General features: G+C 36.4%; 1 protein-coding gene across 4 annotated transcripts in view; it reads left to right on the top strand.

Moving 5' to 3' along the window:
- The window catches only part of E2F3 (E2F transcription factor 3), a 96,882-nt gene extending 77,724 nt beyond the window's left edge, over positions 1 to 19,158 (top strand). For 2 of the 4 annotated variants that reach the window (XM_069092492.1, XM_069092495.1), the window contains exons 2-7: positions 6,443 to 6,554; positions 8,148 to 8,367; positions 9,751 to 9,909; positions 13,006 to 13,120; positions 14,070 to 14,205; positions 15,607 to 19,158. In XM_069092492.1, the coding sequence (XP_068948593.1) occupies positions 6,443 to 6,554; positions 8,148 to 8,367; positions 9,751 to 9,909; positions 13,006 to 13,120; positions 14,070 to 14,205; positions 15,607 to 15,869 (1,005 nt within the window). In that variant the 3' untranslated portion in view covers positions 15,870 to 19,158. The remainder of the gene's footprint in view (positions 1 to 6,442; positions 6,555 to 8,147; positions 8,368 to 9,750; positions 9,910 to 13,005; positions 13,121 to 14,069; positions 14,206 to 15,606) is intronic. The other 2 variants (XM_069092493.1, XM_069092494.1) reach the window with 1 other exon arrangement.
- Positions 19,159 to 19,496: the final 338 nt, after the last annotated feature.

Below are 19,496 nucleotides of genomic sequence, written 5' to 3' on the forward strand. Positions count from 1 at the left end.
ATATGTTTTTCTAAGGTTCCTTGAGTGCAAAAGTGACCAGAATTAACTATGGTGGTTGGTGTATACTCCATCTTTATCACCACATCTCCTGCCCTATGATTTTGTAATGGAGCTTGTTGCTAAGAAGGAAATAGAAAAGAAAAAGGAAAACATCATTCTTCATGATCAAAAGCCTTCAAGGCATTTGTGAAAGATTATAGGATGCTCCTGAAAAAACACATGAGTAACAGATGTCGACTTTACAGCCAGGGTACAAACCATTACAAAAATAATTTGTATTTTTAAAATTAACATTTCAGTAATTAAGAGGAAGCTCTTCAAATAGCTCCCAGGTTCATAAAAAAAAATCTTCAAAAAGCACTCTTCTGGATTTCATTAGTATAACCCCTTCACAATGGGGTGTTTGTGGCACTGTGTCCACTAGGGCCAACTACCCTGCCTGCTGCCTTATCACTGGACTGATGAGAATTTAAAGTGCCAGCACCACAAACCATCCCAGGGCCTGAGTTTTACAGACATGGATGGAAATACTCCTTCATGCAACCAAAGGGATCAGACCCAGAGAGCTTGCCCTGAGACTTCCCAAAATCAGGCTTACTTGCTAAAGAAGGATCAGGAGATGTTTTCTGAAAGAGGAAAATATGTTGCTTGTTTAGTAGATATCAGCAAGAAGCCTTTTGTGACTGGATAAAATGCACTCTCAATTTTAATAAAAGAAATAGGAACATGCTATCTTCAAATCTCAAATAAAAAATTCTTGGGTGTCTTCAGTTAAGAAGATGATTTTTCTTGGATTGACTCTAAAATCAGTATTCATGGTAAAAATTTGTCCTTAAGGCTTGGTTACTTTTTTTCAAAATATTTCTGTATGAGGAAAAGACAGATACTGTGAGGTAGATTAACCTGACATTAAGGTTGGTGTCTAATTTTTGTTTTTATTTTTTATATTTGTTTATATTCTTGAAATTAAGGCATCCATTGGATTGATCCATTGCAATCTTTTCCCCAGAAACTAACATCTTTTATAATAAAGCTTAAGGATGTGATTCTATATGAGACATAGTGGTTTGAAATAGCTTGAACTGGTAATTTCATCAGTGTATGTAGGGTATTCTTAAACGATAAGGTAATGTTTGCGCTGATTAACTAAACTACAATACAAAAATCTAACAGAAAAATGTTGAGGTTAAAAAAAAGTAGAACTTAAAACTACACAATTACCTTGCATTAAAGGACATAGACATAATAGTAATAAGAGCAAATGTAAAAAGTAGAACTGGAATTTTAACTTTTAGTAACTATTAGTTAACTACATTTGTCTTTGCCTGGTGTGATTTAAAACATAGAATATAGGCTCCCTGAGTGCAGGGGAACTGATTACTTTTGTCTTTGTTACTGACTATATGCTCTTAAAAAAAATTAAAATCAAAATTTTTAGCTTTGGGGCCCAAGTCAAAAATGGAGGAGGTCGAAATGTGCATGCCAGTCATCAAGATAGGGATTCTCAGAGCCTTTGCATTTGGGGCCCCAGCAGCATAGATGAGAGAGAGAGAGTGTGTGCGTATGTGTGTGCAAAGGAACCCTCATTGGGAGGAGAAGAAAAAGAACTCTGTGGTATGATCCTCAAAGATAATTGATTCCTTGTCCCTAAGGGGAGAGGTCAGAATCAAACTCAGGAGGGATATAATGTTCACTTTTCTTAATACTTGCCCTTTGTTAATCAAGAATTTTATTTAGCAGCTTAGCATACCTGTTTCATTCTATTCTTTGATAAGTTTGATTTCCCACAAAACTTCTCAACTTGATATGTCTTTCTCCCAGACATAAGTGGCTACCTGGACATTGAGAAATATTCCTATTTAACCTATGTGTCAAGTTATTTTTCATTACTATACTTATTTATTATAAGTCTTTTTTTTGACGGGAGACAAATGAGGGTGTTTTTGTTTTTTAATGAAGACATGAAAATTGACAATGAAACATTTTTGAAATAAAGAAGCAGAAGTTCAGAAAGACAAAAACAGGACAGTGTTGAAACTACCATTTAAAATTTTAACTATATATGCATATATGTGTGTATACACACAAAAATTTTTAAACAAGCTTTACAGGAAGTAGGAAAACACTGTATTACAAAAGTTCAATTTCACATGTAATATACTTTAAATTGCTGCTATTTCATACAGAGAAGTTTGGTGCTTATCAAGACAGAAGAAATTACTTGGTTTAGTGATAAAGTATATAAGGTATTGCTTCTTTCACAGATGAAGAACTTGAGATATGGAAGGGGCAGAAAAAGAACTTTAGTTTATTAAAAACTGGACAGACTTTTCAGATAGGCTGTTAGTACTTTGGTTACAAAAAGGATAGAAAATGAACTTTGGCAGAAATACTCTTATAAGGCTTATATTCTCCACTTGATAAATAGTCAGGATATGAAGAGGCTGTTTTAAAAAAAAAGAAATCCATGGTAACAGTAATATGAAAAAAATGCTCCAAATTACTAATAATTAAGGGAAGTATTGGAAACTAATTACTGGGGTGTTTGTCCATTGGGAAATGGCTTAACAAATTACAGTGTATTCATATAATGAAATATTATTGCACTAATATATAGAATGATGAAATAAGACTGGTGTGAACTGCTGCAGAGTAAAACTAAGAACAATTAAATGATAACAACAATATTTAAGGACAAATAATTTTGAAAGACTTAAGAACTCCAAACAACAAAATAACCAGCCTCAGTTCCAAAGGATGGATGGTGAAGCATACTACTCCCAACCATACAGAATGTCTTGGATTTAGAGCACAGGGATAGGTCACACTTTGGGATGTAGAGAATGCAGGATTTGTTTTGTTTGACTATCCATATTTTTTGCAAGGGTTTTTTCTTTTTTTCCACCGGGAATCGTATGGAGGTGGGAAGGAGAGATACTAATAAAAGCTTGTTAATTGAGAAAAGTTTAGAAGAACAAATATACAAAAGTTTAATCACTTTGTAAGTTATATAGGATGGTGCTTTTATATATTTATACATGAACAGTGTGATAGTTTGAAGGGGCAGAGAAAGAACTTATTAAACTGATAAAATTCAAGTATAAGGAAACAGTTTTCAGGGCCATATTTTAGTCTTTTTTTTTTTTCAGTTGTGTTTGGCTCTTCATGACCCCTTTTGGAGTTTTCTTGGCAGAGACTGGAGTAGTTTGCCATTTCTTTCTCCAGCTCATTTTATAGATTAGGAACTGAGACAAATAGGGAATATGTGACTTGCACAGTGTCACACAGCTAGTCTGAGATTGAATTTGAACTCTTAAGTCTTCTTAACTGCAAGACCAGTCCTCTAGTGTAGGTGAGAGTGAGCTGGTCAGTCAGCCCAAAGAATGAATAGATTTCCACATACCCAGAATAAGAGAGGTGAGGGGTTACACAGTGTGGGTGTTTAGCTCTCCTACTCCTTTTTTATTTATCATCTTCCCCTTTTGCCTTTCTTTTTATGTTGAAATGCACATTTTGGACATCTGTAATTAAGCTCACAATTTTAAAAACAAATAGAAATATTCCCCATTTATTTTGCAGTATTGCTTCTTTTGCTTTCAGATTCTCACCTGTACCCTTTTTCCTTTTCCTTATTTTGCCTCCAGGCTATCCTATCACCTCTCCTAGGCTTCACTTAGCTAGGATCATCAGAATTTGTTAGGGTTTGTAGTTTACCAGAAAACCACCCTGTTCTTGTTAAGGTAAAAGTAAGAAGTGTCCTTTCCCTACTTCTGCTAAAGTGTCTGATTGTGGCTCAGTTCATTTTCTCCTTCCTAGCTGTGGATGTGCCTTTTTTCCCCGACTATATAATTTTCTCTACTCCAGCTTTGTCTCTATCTACTCACCCACGCACCTGGAAGATGCCTCCTTGCCTGTCATGGCTGGCACCTGTTAAACTCGTTTTTGGTTTTCCCCTTTCTCTCATACCTGCTTCATTCCCCAGTTCTCTGCAAGGCTTGTCTGTTCAGGTATTAAGTTGATAGTCCCTTCTTAGATACATGCAGAAATGCACAACTATCTTGAGGCTGAAATTCTGCAGTTCTTTTTACCATCTTTGGCTCCAACATGCAAATTTCAACTGAACTCTGATTCTAGGATGTTAATATAATATCATAGATCAGGAACCTAATTGTGGTCTTGGCTACTGCTGACTGAATTTTATATTTGATTTATGCATTTTCTCCTATCTCTAAAATATAGATAAGGTTAATTGAGAGGAGTTTAGTTAAAAGCACCTTTGAATTTATGTGGATTTTGTTTGTTTTTAAACCTAAAAATGGTAAGACTTCAAAAAAAAAAAACCCTGGGCAAATCACTTCTGTGGATCTGTTTTCTTTCTGTGTAAAATGAAAGGTTGGACTACTAGACTATCTCTTAAGGTCACTTAATTCTATTTTTCTTAATCCATTTCTACAACAAGACATTATGGGACTGCTTAACCTAATGTTATATTGTAAATACCAGCTTAGAACTATGGTGTATTATAAAAATTAACAATAATTACAATAACTAGCATTTAAATAGTGCTTTAAGATTTGTTTTTTCAAAGAAACCACCAAATAGTGTCATAAGACCTGAATCCAGTTCCTAACAATTATTAACAACTCATTGAACCTGCATCAGTTTCCTTGTTTGCGAAATGGGGCTAATAATGCATGGTTACTTTAAGAATCAAATGAAAAAATGTAAGGCAAACTCTTTGTAAACATAAATTAGTCTGTAAATGAGAATCATTATTGGAACATAGTATTAAAAGTACTATTGTATCATTATGCCAAGTCAAAAATAAGAAAATCCATATTTTGTGTGTATGTGTGTATATGCGTGTACACAGAGAGAGACTAGAGGTTCCCAATTAAACATAGTACCTGAGGAAATAAAAAATTTGTAGCCTAGTAAGGGAAAAGAAAATGGAAAAAAGCTTTCATTTGAGTCTTTTCCCTACTTCCTCCTTCCTTTGCGGGGGAAGGGTGGTGGGAGGAGATAAAAGGAAGAGTGATCTATAGTAAAGATGAAGGCCTCTGTATTGTAGTCTTTCCACCCATTCCCATCTAGTTATGCAAAGGATGCGTTAATTTTGTAGAAGGTATAAAAGCATAAGTATTTCATTCTAATAAACAATTGAGATTGGGTTATAAATATAATAAAATATTGTAAACATTCATGGTTATGTAATTATTTCACAAATGCTTTTGTATATAGATGAACAGAAGAGTTTTGTTTCCAAAAAACAAGCATCATTGAGAAAACATCCCCATACAATACTTAAACTTATTGTCTGTGTATAAAGATATATGTCAAACTCTTTGTAAACATAAATTGGTCTTTTCTGTTGATGGAATTGACAGATGTTAGTATTCAGAACTTGCCAGCATTGTCGGTGGAAAAAGATATACAGGAAACAAGGTTCCTGTCCTTGAAAACTTATTAAAAATGGGTTTGTGGTGATAGAAATGCTTAGGTGATTGAGTGAAGAGTTGAGGTGTTTTATTCTCTTTCCAAACATGCTACTACAATTCTACCTTGTAGTATTTGTATTTGAAATAGGGATGATAAAAGTAAGAAATGGTGCTGATCTTGTTTACAGGAAAAAATCTGCACAATTCTGCTGTAGATTTCAGTTAATGAAACCTGATTCTGTTCAATCCCAGTAAAAAAAAAATCAAATCACTTGAACCAGTTATTTTTTATCTTTTCATTAGATTGTAAACTTAAGACAAAAGCTACTTTAAAAAACAAAAAAGCAACATGTATGTCCCTCATACAGTATATTATACTTAGAGATGCTTAATGTTTGTTGAATTAAATTTTTAAAAATTTTAAAGTCCATCCATACTTTATGGGCTGTGGTAAAATCTTGGTAAGATTTGAATCTAAAATGAGATATTTCTACTCTTAATTGATGCCCTACGTGTCCTCCTCAATGCGGATCCAATATTAGATATTGGACATTATCTTAGATAAGACAATGGTGGTTCTCAGAAGTCTAAGAACTCAGCTGAATATAAGTGCTGGATATCTTTATGTGATTATCTAATTGAGCATGTTTTATACTGGCAAGTCACTATGAAATTTGTCGGCATTATAATTAAATTATGTCACTGCCAACATCCAACACAGTACTGGACATATGATTTTCACTCCAGAAATAATTATTAAATTGAATAAGAATTTATTGTTAGTATTCTAGTTTGATGGTGGGAAGTGAGTGTTATTCAATGTTTCTTCAGTTGTAGCCTAAGTTTGAGTCTGTAATTTCTCTTAAATCTAATGATTGACACTGCCCCTAAACCCTCTGCCAGCCCCCCTCTTCCACTTTTGTGGAACTGGGAGAGTTTTGTCATTCATTACTTCAATTTTTTTAGATGTAATCAGTGATGGATATGGTTGTACTTTCTTATAGGCAAAGCGAAGGCTGGAGCTAGGAGAAAGTGGTCATCAGTTTCTCTCAGATGGTCTAAAAACCCCCAAAGGCAAAGGAAGAGCCGCAGTAAGAAGTCCAGATAGTCCAAAAAGTAAGGAAATATTCATTATTCTTTTTGGTGTAGGACTCCCAATTTTCACAGCATGTGGCTGAGAGAGTGCAAAATTTGGAATAATTTTGGCACGTATTTCATTCTTTTTAATCTTTCTATTTCTGTCCTCTTCCCCCCCACCCCCAAAGTGCCCACAATTTTCCAAGTGAAACCTGCTGAGTATATGTCTGTGCATGGATGCTATGTCATTTCAAGATCTTTACTGCAGTGTACAGTTACATTTTCAACCTAAATTATAAAATATGTTTGGCACTGTTCTGCAATCAAATTTAATTTTATATAATTGGTGTTGAGACTAACCAGATCAAGATGAGCAGCTCCCTACACATTGATTCTGTAGCTAGGTAGCATTAGAATTGACAGAGAAAAGTAAAGTTTACCGTAGTTACTGCTACCTGCATGATCGTGGGCAAAGTGACTTCAGTTGCCTGGGCCTCAGTTTCCTCTTTTGTAAGCTGATGTTGGACTAAATTGTCTTCTGATTCTAAATTTCATCCCACAGTCACCCACTTAAAAATGGGAGAAAGAAAAATTGGGTAGACTAGGGAGGGGACTCAAGGAAGTCATTTGACAGTAGAAGCCAAGTTGGTCTGTCTGGTTGAATAGAAAAGGCGTTGTCTCTCTTGATTAAGCATTTGAGTTCAGATCACACTTCTGAGGCTTATTTACTTCTGTAATCTTGAGTAAGTCACTTAGACTCCCTCTGACTTTAGTTTTCTTAAATATAAAATGAGAAGATTGGATTATGTCACTCCTAAGGTTCCTTAAGATCTTGTTATCTTCATGAGGGAGTCATGAAGTCAACTACCCAAGTAATATTTAAGATGGAATCCTTGACCTAAACCTGGGAGACTTGGTGGATAAATTATTCTAATACAGTACTTTGCACATAGATGATTAATGTTTTCTAATTTAATTTATGGTACAGTAGACGTTACACTGGATTTGGAGTCAGAGAATCTTGAGTTCAGATTCCATCTCTGATCCCTATTCCCTGTGTGACCTTGAGCAGGTCACTTAATACTTCTGGACCTGTTTCCCATCTGTAAAATGAGGGTTCTAGACTAGATAGCCTCTGATGTCCCTTAAATGCGAAGTCTTGTTCAAAAACTTTGCAAATGTGAAAAAATTCAGTAAAACCTGATTATAATATAACTCACCATAGTGTAGACTTAAATATAATTTGAGTGGGTATTGGGTCCTGTTGGAAGTGAATTATTTGCTAAAAATCACAGAATTACTTGGAATACAGTTTTACATATTACGATGCTACTTAGGGTATCAACTCCACAGCAATATAATAGTGAGGCTTCAGAAGATGTACGCACGCACACACACACACATACCCTCTGAATGTAAGGTGCTTTAATCTCTTTTAGAAATTTTCTGCTACCCTATCTTTTTTATTCCAAAACTTTACTATGTGTAACTTGCAAAAAAAAAAAAATACTGTGCTTTGGATGCTAACTTGTGCTGGAATGGGAAAGAAGGCTTGCTTCATTGCAGAGGAACCCTTCAGTTCTTTACCCTCACCCCCATCCCCTACCCGTTCGGTTTTTGTTTTTCTTCAAGCTCCAAAATCTCCCTCAGAAAAAACACGGTATGATACGTCACTTGGTCTGCTCACCAAGAAGTTCATTCAGCTATTGAGCCAATCCCCAGATGGGGTCTTGGATTTGAACAAGGCAGCTGAAGTGCTTAAGGTGCAAAAGAGGAGGATTTATGATATCACCAATGTTCTGGAAGGCATCCACCTCATTAAGAAGAAATCTAAAAACAACGTACAGTGGATGTGAGTATCAGTCCCTGTCACTGTGGGGAATAGTTTTTAAATGGCAGTAGCTTTTCTTTCAGACTCAACTTCTCCATTCATATCATTCCATTTCTTTCCCTCCACTCCATACTCCTGATTCATCATCTCCCACCATCTACTTAGTTTCTTAGCCCAAATAATCTTAAAGGTAAAAAGAAAAATGGGCTTTTTATTTAAGTAATATCACAGATAGAAGAACTTTTATTTGATTAGCCTAGAGTAGGGAAATCTTTGAAATAAACAGTGCTGTCTCAAATACCAACCAGTATTTATTCTTGAACGACAAGTGACTGTATGTGTGTGTGCTTGCATATGTGATCCATGAGGTGGATACACATATTTGTCCTTTTGATCCTCTGAAAATAGAAGTAGGAAATAAATTGTGGCTTGTGTCAACTATATACACATCAAATTAACCAAGCCTGTGTCATTGTTCAGTGACTCTGTGGCTTTGTTTAGGTCTTTGTTTTTCTTAATTGTCTGATTTTGGCCAGAATTCTCAATTCTTATCCCTTAGTTTTGTTGTCTGTAAAATGAGAGGTATGACAGCACTTAACATCATGTGCCCATTTGACAAGGCTACATCATGACTTAAAAGATGATAGTAACCTTTGTGAATTACTCATAGAATACCTGAACAGAAAGGAGAAAAGCATTAAATCATTTTAAGCACTAGGAGGTAGGAATTAATTTATTACTTGGCTTTTACAAGATAATGCTTCGAAGGTGATATGCTAGACCTCTTTCTGGTGCCTGAAAGAAGCTAGAGCAGTGGAACATTTTTGTCCATTTGGCTGGAAGGGGGAAACAGAGACAGAGAGAGAAGACACCTATTGAGTGTTAGACTTTCTCATTATCTGTTGACCTCACCCTTCTTTTTCATGTCAATTACTGGTGACTTCATTGATTGTCTTGGTAAACTGCTCTTTGTAGAATACAACTTAAAGTTGGAATCATCCAGTTTTTGATTGGGATATTTTGGTCTACTTCTTGATCAAATAATCTCTTGCTTTCTGTTTCTGTTATGAGTGTTTATTTAAGTCAGATGGTTTTGTCCTGTTTTCCTTTTAGTTCAGGCCTTCTTCCGAAGGAAAAAATATTCAAAAAAATAATAATAATGATCATGCTTCTGTTGCGATTTTGCAGTGAAAACTGTAGGGCTGCATTTATGTAGAAATTTGTATAGATGTTCTTTTTAAAACTTGGCTTACAAAGTATAAGCTTTCTTTATACTGTACTTGTCAGGAATGCTTATCAAATGAACCACTACCACTTCTATTCCACTCCCAAGGGTTTCCCCTACCCCCTGGTCTTATGAAGTTTTATGAATAGTTGTGCAAAATAATCTCTTTTAATTTCTAGGGGCTGCAGTCTCTCTGATGATGGGGGCATGCTGGCTCAGTGTCAAGGTTTGTCAAAGGAAGTGACAGAGCTCAGCCAGGAAGAGAAGAAGCTCGATGATCTGATTCAAAGCTGCACCCTGGACCTTAAGCTGTTAACAGAAGATTCAGAAAATCAAAAATATCCTTTACTGCAGCCCAGTGAGTTGGCTTATATCTGTTCTAGAGTTCCAGTAAGACAGGGTCCAGAGTTAAAGGATTCTAGATTATGCTAAAGATTTCTTTTAGTTTAATGCAGAAATAACTGTGTTCATGGTGGGAGGAGAGATTGAATGTGAGTGAGTGAGTGAGTGAGTGTGTGTGTGTGTGTGTGTGTGTGTGTGTGTATTGTTCAGTAGCTAACTTGATTTGGAAAATAAGGAAAATGTGTAAAAATGTTTTCTTGATCCCAGTAAGAGATAGTTTAGACATAGCATCGGTGTTTTTTAAGAGAAATTCAGAGGAATTCTTATTAGAAACAGCCCATATACATGCAAGTAATTGGGATGTACTACCTCACTAACTTTTTTATAGTATAGAGTCATGTTATTATTAAGAAATTAATGCAACAATATTAATTTTGATGACAGCTTTGCATTAGATTTAACTTTAATGTGTTTCACAAAATTTTGGTGAGTCCCTGACACTGTTGACGTTCTAGATTCTTCTTTGCTCAGTGTTGTAGCCATTAGGACATTATAATCCTAAATGTGATTGGGGAATAAAAGGGCTGAAAAAACACAGGGAAAGGATACTATCATGCCATTAAAGATGGAAGGCATTGATTCAAAGGTTGCCTTTTAAAAGGCAGCAGTGTCATAGAGAGAAATCCCAACTGATGTCTCATGAAAACTTGTTTCTCATGTTTCTGCATCTTAATGAAAGTGCAAATTATTGCTTCCAGACATAGCCAGGAGATTTTTTTTTTTTGCGTGTTACTAATTGGGGAAAAAGGTTTTAATGTTTAATTAATAGAAAGCAAAATTGATGGGACTTTAGTTGTCCCAAGATTTATTTCAACCTAAACTTTGATTATTTGACACTTAACTTTTGTCAGTGGGGAAATAAAACATTATGTTGTAGTTGCATTTAACTGTCATGTTTATGGGCCTAAGAAGGGAAATGTCTTAGTTGCCTTTTACTGAAACTAGGGAAGCATCTATTTTTTCAATATAGAATAATTTTGGAAAGGATTTTGATAGTGTTTTTTGTGTCAATTGTTCGTCACTAATTCAATTAAACATTTATGGTATCCTCTCTATGCAAGGTAGTCTGCTGAGAAGAAAGGGTGATTATTAGTGAGATAGAGAATAGCCGAGCTGGATCTGTTGGCAGTAATGACCTGGATGGAGTAGCCCCTACAAGGATTGTTCCAGTTCCTCTATTTTTTGTGCCAAATCCCAGAGGAGCTGCTCAGTACCTGATGAACAGCCTTTCAGGACATGTGATAGCTGCAATTGCATTGTCATCTACATTCTCCTTCTCAGCATTTTATTGTAAATGTAAAAAGCTCACTGCAGGTTGCTGACCTTAATGGAGCAAATTCAGGAACAGGCTAGAGGGAAAGACCTTTCAAGTTCATATGTTTAGAGTGTGTTTGCAGAATTCACCTCAATTTTCTATTTCTGTTGCCAATTTTGTATAACTTATTGACAAATATGTTGAAATTTCCTTTCCTACAGCAGACTGAATAATTGTGGGTGAAGTTTATTTTATTTATTATATAAGCTTTTATCACATGTGGCAATTAAAAAATGTGCCTGCCGTGGCACTCCTTGATCTTCTCAGTGCTAATCAGAACTGGCCAGTGAAAAGAAAGAGCCCTTGACAGAAGCAGTGTGGCCCTCACAGCTGAACCCCAGACCATCCTTCCTGAGGTTTCCCTTCCTCTCTTAAGACCATACCCCAAAACTGCCAAGGCAGAGATTCCTCTTTCTCTCCTGCCATGTTTCCTCCACTGGATTTATGCAGCTTCTATAGTATTCCCAAGATGCCCTTGCATTACTGTTAGGACCATGGATAACATGTTTTTTCCCTCTTAGTTTTCTTGAGACAGAGTTTGTATTATTCCTCATCCCCCCCTGCCCCAAAATAAAAGCAAACAAAAGGATAAAGTAAACTATAGAGGACAAAATTGAGTTCATAGGTTGAAGACGTCTCATCCAGAGATAGTAATCAACATTCAAAATGATTCCTAGTGGTGCCTATTAATCCCAGCCTTACCCACCCCTCAATAGCCTCTTATCAGTTCAGCTCAACAAAGAATTTTTTTAAAGGGTCCACTGTGTGCAGGGCATTGTGTTAGATAGAACACATAAGACATGGTCCCTGTCACCAGGGAATCCACCACTCTAGTAGTGTTGGGATATAACATGTACAGCAAGTAACCTATGATAATAATTGATACATGATTAAAGAGATTGCAAGCAAAATGTTATGTGGGGCCCAAGGTGGTAAAAAAAAATGATTGTTTTCTACTTGGGGAAATCAGGGAAACCTTTGTGGAAGAGGTGGCATTTAAGATGACTTTTGGAGGAGAACAATTTCAACAAGCAGGAGTGAGTGTGAGGAGAGGAGGGGAGGCTGTGGGTGTAGGGAACAGCTCAAGGGAAAACTGGGCTGGCATTTTCTTTAGATGAAATTCTACTCCATCACCATTTGTTGTGATACTTCTAGGCCTGTAGGTCTCTTGACTTCAAAGCTTGGCACCCCCAAGTATCACCTCCCACCAGGTTCCCACTTTGGTTGTGTTTTCTCTTAGCCCACTTGTAAAGCCTAGAGATAGTGATACCCACTGGGGTCCAATTACCTGTTCACACTTGTTCCAGCCCAACTGCCAGCTTTGCCTAGCTATTAAGGTGGTTTTGGGATTTTTTTTCCCCCCTCCCTAGGAAAAATGGCTAATCCTTGCTTACCTTGAAATCTTTATAATAATCTCACCAACACTCTCCACCTCCAGTAGTTCCCACTAACAGTAAGTAAAAGATGACTTGATCACAGCAAGTCTTTGATAATATCTTCCTTTGAAAAATAACAGGTGACTCATACATAACACAGTTCTGAATGGAAAAAAAAATCACGTGGGAGCCAATCATGATGATGATCAAATTGCCAAGATAGATTCACTGGTATAATTGAAGTAAAACATTGTGCTTTTTGTAGTGATGTTGTTAGATTTGTTGTCTTTCATTGGGTTCCTTTTGCCAGTTTTTGGTAAGATTTCTTTAACACTTATCACATTAGCTTATGTTACATATCAAGATATCCGAAAAATTAGTGGCCTTAAAGACCAAACTGTTATAGTTGTGAAAGCCCCTCCAGAAACAAGACTTGAAGTGCCTGATCCCTTAGAGGTAAGGACGAGACTAAAAATTCCTGTTGTTGCAAAGCTTTCAGCTATAAATATTTTCTTAAACTCACGAAATGGGAAAATCAGTACATCATTTTCTCCTGAATACTTGCTATTTCTCCTGGCTTGCGGTAGGAGGTGTGAATTTGTCTTGAGGGTTTTGTGAGTTAACCAATAATAATCTGTCTGATATTTTTTGGGACATAGTCAATGCGGCAATTTATTTTGCTCGACACTGCATATTTATTACAAGGGTTTTGTTTTTCTTTTTCTTTCTGGGGGGGGTGCATGTGGGAAGTAAAGGAAATAGTTTTTTTGGGTCGTTTTTTAAAATTAGAAAAAGAAAAGATAAAGGGCTTTTAGTTCAAGAGTGGATTTAGTTAAATATTTGAAGAAATATAGGAGTATTTTCTGTCTTTACACATATTAACTAAATCTACCCCTTGAACTAAGAACCCTTAAACTTAGGAAGGTTTGTTAACTATTTTTTTCCATTTCTAGAGATAAATTTTATTTTTTAAAAAACTTAATGGCACATGAAAGTGTGCACTGCATTCTCTTTATTGCCACTTGGAAATACCATCCTTTGCTCATTCAGTACAGTTGGTCCCTATTTTAAAGTATATACTACTAAGAATGTTTTTATTGTAACACTAATAAGATGGACCTTTTAATATATAATAGATAAGTGATGGTAATTCAAAAACACAGTTCCTAAAACTTCACTAGTGGCACTCTTTTCAAAAGTCTATGAAAGCATATGTTTTATTTCTTTCTGAAATCTTGATAAAAGCCTGAAGGAGGTAGAATATCTCTCAATTATGTTATGACCTCAGACACATGCTTATTATTGCCAGTTATTCTGCTTCTGTGATGAAACCATAATGAAGTTTAGTTGGGAAAATTGCCAGTTTCACCTCTTACTGTAGACTTTTTTTTTTACATATTTGTAGAGCCTACAAATACATTTATCAAGTAACCAAGGACCCATTGAAGTTTACCTGTGTCCAGAAGAGAATGAAACACACAGTCCAGTAAAATCCTACAACCAAGACCACAATGGGAATATTCCCAAATCCAGTTCCAAAGGTAACAATTTTTGTTCTGCAATCCTTTAGAAACTTGATGTGAAGATTAATTCATTGAGAATCCTGTTTCGGTTCTGTAAGTCTAGGCTTAGGAAACAGAAGCATAGAGAGGAAAATAAATACCTTTTTGGAAGTGGGGGTTAAAATTTATTTTTACACTATCATTCTAATTGATTCAATTCAAGGAATCATAGATTCAATCTTCCTTATTTGGTGATAGAACTGCATATTCTGTTCCCAAATTCTGCTGCTGACCACCTTTGAAGTAGGTAGGAAAACTTCCTCCCATTTGAAAAGGAGCAGCTTATCTGCTGTATTTGACCATGTCCCCGTTTGTTATCGTGCTAGAGAGCAGAAGTCCAAGAGAAATAAAATGGAAAAGTTGTGCAGGAAGAGGTTTATTTTTGAGAACTGAATTTTTTTTTCAGCAGAGATGAGAAGGGTATAAAAGATTAAAATGTTCATAAGAATAATTATTTTTCCTAAATTATTCCGTTTTCTTCTGAACCTTAACCTTTTCATTACCCTCTCCCTTTTTTTTTTCTTATATATTAAAAATGTACCTACATCATCTTTAAGACAAACAGATCCTGTCCTTAACTCTTTTTTTCCCATAAAACTGGTGCATCTAACCGTAAGTTGTGCTGGGTTAAAGTCTGATCCCATCTACTCAGCTTCTTATCCTTTCCTATGCATTTCTTACACATCTTCCTTATGTCCCTGGGCCAGTAGTAACAATAGCACGCACCTCCTTGTTTGTGACATAAAACCTTGGTGGGACTGGCAGAAGCATGTGAACTCAGTGTCAAGGTTCAGACAGGCTTTGGTTGCTAATTTCCTGCCAGTCTTGGTCACAGTTAATGGTCAAGACTACTGCCTACCTCATCCCTTTCAGACTATCTCTGAAGAGGTTCAAGTACAATATAATAATTCTCCAGCAAATGATATAGCAAAGGTACATGATTTGGGGGTTAAAGTGTTGGAGCCAGCCTTAATGTTGTTTTTGCAGAGGGTCATTTGGCTTATTTTTTTTTTATTCAGTCATGTCTGACTTCATGACCGGATTTGGGTTTTTCTTGGCAAAAATACTTTAGGGGTCTACCATTTTCTTCTTCAGCTCATTTTACAGATGAGGAAACTGAGGCAGACAGTCGAATAGCTAATGTCTGAGACTGAATTTGAAATGAGGGAGACAAGTCTTCCTGACATCAGGCCTGGCACTCTGTCCGCTACACCACATTTATTTTTAAAATTACTAATTGTCAGCCGAAACGAACTTAGTTTCTAATCTTTAAAGTTGTTTGCCTTCAGTTGTAATAGGGCATTTTGTTTAATTTAAAATAGATGAGGAAGCATAACAGAAGTCTTCCTTTTATTGTGATGTGTCTATCTTAATTTATAGACTTGGCCTCAACCAACTCAGGACATGCTGATTGTTCCATTTCTATGGCAAACCTTTCTCCCTTGGCTTCTCCAACTAATCTGCTCCAGCAGACTGAGGACCAAATTCCTTCAAACCTAGAAGGACCATTTGTGAACTTACTGCCTCCTTTGATCCAAGAAGACTACCTACTCAGCCTTGGGGAAGAAGAAGGCATCAGTGATCTCTTTGACGCTTATGATTTAGAAAAACTTCCATTGGTGGAGGACTTTATGTGCAGTTGATTGTTTTGTGTGAATTCTCTCTATATATAAACCAATATTTTTTTATCATGGAACTAGAACATCTGTCCTTCAGTGTTGTCCCTTGCCACCTTCTTCCTTCAAGAATATTATCACGAAGTAAACTACAACTTCACAACAAAGCTGACATTTTACTAAGTTTTTTTTCTAAATATTGAATAAGCGCACAGTGGCAGGCTCCTTTTGGGAAAGCCTTGCTTTGCCCTAGGCTCCAAAATCTCGTGGATGAAACAGCAGGTGGGAACGTGTGCAATCAAGTAGCTGTACCTTGCCCTCTCCTGCCCGCCTTCCCTCCCTTCCCAGGTGGCCACTGTGCCTGATAAATGGGCTGGTAGAGAAGGGCCAGAACCACGTGGTCCGCTTGCAAACAGCAATCTTCCTTAATAGCATTTCAAGCCGTGCCTTCTTTGTAGAATGCATGTCTTTGGGGTCTGCTAATATGGAATGGAACTGCAGGAAGCATAAACTTGAAGTCATACAAAAGTATGAAAATGGATTTCTTCAACTCTTCCTAGGAATATTTGAATTGTGGTCCTAACTTGGTTTAAGCTATGTACTATTTGTTTGGTATGAGGTAAGAAATACTAATGCCCTATTATGCCTTTGGTTTGAAGTGTTCCATATAATATGTTGCAAATATAGATGAGATGTATTCAATTTCTGCCACTTCAAGCAATTGTGGATTTTTAGGTGCTCCCATAAAATCCCCATTCTATTTGTATTTTTAAAGTTTATTTGTAGCACATGGCCACTTAGGAATTATTGGTTGTTTTTTTTTTTTAAAGCCTTTCTGTGGGCACCCATCACCATTTCAATTTAATTGTTTACTTTGAAGCAGTTTCTACTAATTCCTTCCAGCTTGGGGCAAAGCTGGTAAGAACTGCTGCTGCTGAGCAAAGTTTCTAAACCTGTGTGATCCCAGTGCTGTGTAGGCCTTGTTTCACATTGGTCCTTTCTCTGTGGAATGCAGGACTGGGGGTGAATCAGTATTGGATACTAATGCCTTGGGCCACCTGCAGAAAGGGAGTGCCAGATCCATGGATACAGCAGTTCAAAGTAGAGGCTGAGAAGAACTGCTTCATTTAGGGGTTTTTTGTCTGCCAATAACCACAAGAAAGGGCTCTCTTGCATCACACTCAGGGACACCACTCCTAGGGATGGGGTCAGAAGGAGACCTCTGTAGGAAGAATGACATTCCCATCCCAGGAGGCCGAACAATATTTACTTTAGCTAGTAAGTAATCATAAAAGGTATTTGGTCCAGCAGTAGCTCTGGTCCAAATCCTGTTCCCTCTTACTTACGAGGGAGTATCATGGATTGAAGGGAGTCAAGGCAAATAAGGCAGTATTAGTTAAGGTGTGGTAGAATTCTCCCTATTTATTCTCAGGGAATGGTGTCCAAGTTTGGGAGGTGGGGGGGTTGTGTTAGCTTCATTTGGGTGAATATCCAAGTATGCTTTCCCATCTCCAGATGGAAACCTATATTCTTTCACAGCCAGACTTGTAGTTCAGAGTTTGTCTTGGTTCCATTGTACCTCAAACTCCATTCCCTGAGTGCTGAGAATTCTCCCATCATCTATTCTAGACAGATTATGGGGGGAGAATTATAATAGTTAGGAAGAACCTCAGAATGAACAGTGAAATTGATATTTTGTATGCCTGACATAGTGCTTGGGCACATGGGCACTTGATAAACACTTTAACAAAAAAAATCCCTTGGTAAAATTTGAAAAGAACCTTACCTTGGAGTTGACTATAGACAGAATTCCATAATATGCAAAGTGGTGGGGGAGTCATAAAAGTGACCAACACCTTAAAATACTTGTGTACGTATGTGTGGGTGTATATTTGAAAAGGGAAAAAAATGCAGAACAAAGATGCACAGTGTGTGTTCTTACCCCCACACACCTTGGACCTGGTACAGAATGATTGGTGGTGGTACTACGTAGAGAGGAGGGGTAGGGGGGGGGGGGGTGGGATGTGGGGAGGGAAGCTTTGTGTTAAGTGCCTACTGGAAATGCACTGTGGGTTTTTTTTTTCCTGTAAAGGAAACAATTTATGCCAAGCTTTTTTCCATAGACCATATTTATCTCATCTGGTTAGCTGCCTCTGCTTCCAGCTTTGTGTAATTCTCTTTGCCAGCAGCGCAAAGCTGACTTTTCCCAAAGTTTTAAACAGTGAGTATCACCTGACTGGATTGTTTATTTTTTTAATCCTTTTGGTAATATAATACCATATTTATTGTTTTAAAAGTGAGAGGAATCCTAATACGTCTTAAAAGTTCCTTTGTGTGTAAGATTTTTTTTCCAATTCATAGGCTCATTTGATGTACATGAATTAAGTGTCCCATGTTGTATTTTTGTTTGCAAGTTGTTTTAACTTTATCATCCTATCTGGCAAATACAGTGGGTTAGTACTACAGTATTTTTTATTATTTACTTTTGAGTACTCTGTATTGCAGGTTTTCTGGTACCCTTGAGTTGCTGCTATAAAAACAAAAGCTCACATCTGAAATGGCTAAAAGTTAAGTTACTTGTGTGCAAATTCTGACTGAGTGAGCCTTAGAATATAAAATTGTATAAAGGGCAACACATTATGAGCTGTCAAACAGTGTTAAGTGTGTGTTTATATGTACAAATATGTGCATAGTGAAGGTTTTATTTAAGTTGCTAATGTAGTCTATTCACATTTAGTCATCTAGCCATTTTGTATAATAATAGAAATTAATTTGTAAACACTGCCAGAATATTTTCTAGCTGGTTTGTAATTTTTTAAGAGTGTTTGGTTTAGTTAGTTTGTTGTTGTTGGTTTTTTTTAAGATGTAGATCTGTAAATAAAATTGCAGTATTTAAAGCTTTAGCTCTGTGGAAAAAGAAAACTTGAGTTCCAAATGAACATGTGAATGAGGAAGGAGGAACGCATAGGGAGATTAATGGAGAGTAAAAAAGAATAGAAATGGTCAGGTTGTGAACTTTTTTTTTTGCAGAGGATATACCATTTTGTACAAAGTAAATCCTTCTCCCAAAGAAGGAATAGGCAAAAATAATACTAATCAGTTGAGCTTTGTGTTGTATGTTAGTTTAAAAAAGGTAACATGTAAAATAATGTAAAAAAAAAAAAAGTTAAAAAAAAGCTTTTATGATGGGTTTTGTAAATAGATTTGTTACAGGATGACCTGTTCTCTAGCTGTGATCTTACCACTTCAAATGGATGTAATTTGAATAAATTTTGTATGGTAAAGAATCAATAAAACGATTTTTTAAGAGTTTAAATTTGTGAATGGATTTGTCCTTTTAAACTTTCATCCTTAGGACAATTAATATTCATTGTTAAAAGCATTACTGTGTGTTTTACATATTTAATGTACTTCTGGGTATATTCTAAGATTGTTGGTTTTATCACCAAGCCAAAGATCCTGCTTCTGTCCTCCTGAATTGACCCAACAGCACCAAAACCCATTACTACACCACCCTAACCCAACATGCAAACACATCCTTGTACCAGACAAGACCTGGTCTGTGTCCAATCCTACCTGCAGTGCCTTCTCAAGTATGTCTATTCTTTCTGAAACAAAGCTGCCAAAATGCATGGCCTCTGCTAGGACCAGCTA

This window comes from Petaurus breviceps, unplaced genomic scaffold, assembly GCF_028583685.1.
Source record: "Petaurus breviceps papuanus isolate PSGF00001 unplaced genomic scaffold, PetGlider_PUasm1.0 190, whole genome shotgun sequence".
Lineage (NCBI taxonomy): Eukaryota > Metazoa > Chordata > Mammalia > Diprotodontia > Petauridae > Petaurus > Petaurus breviceps.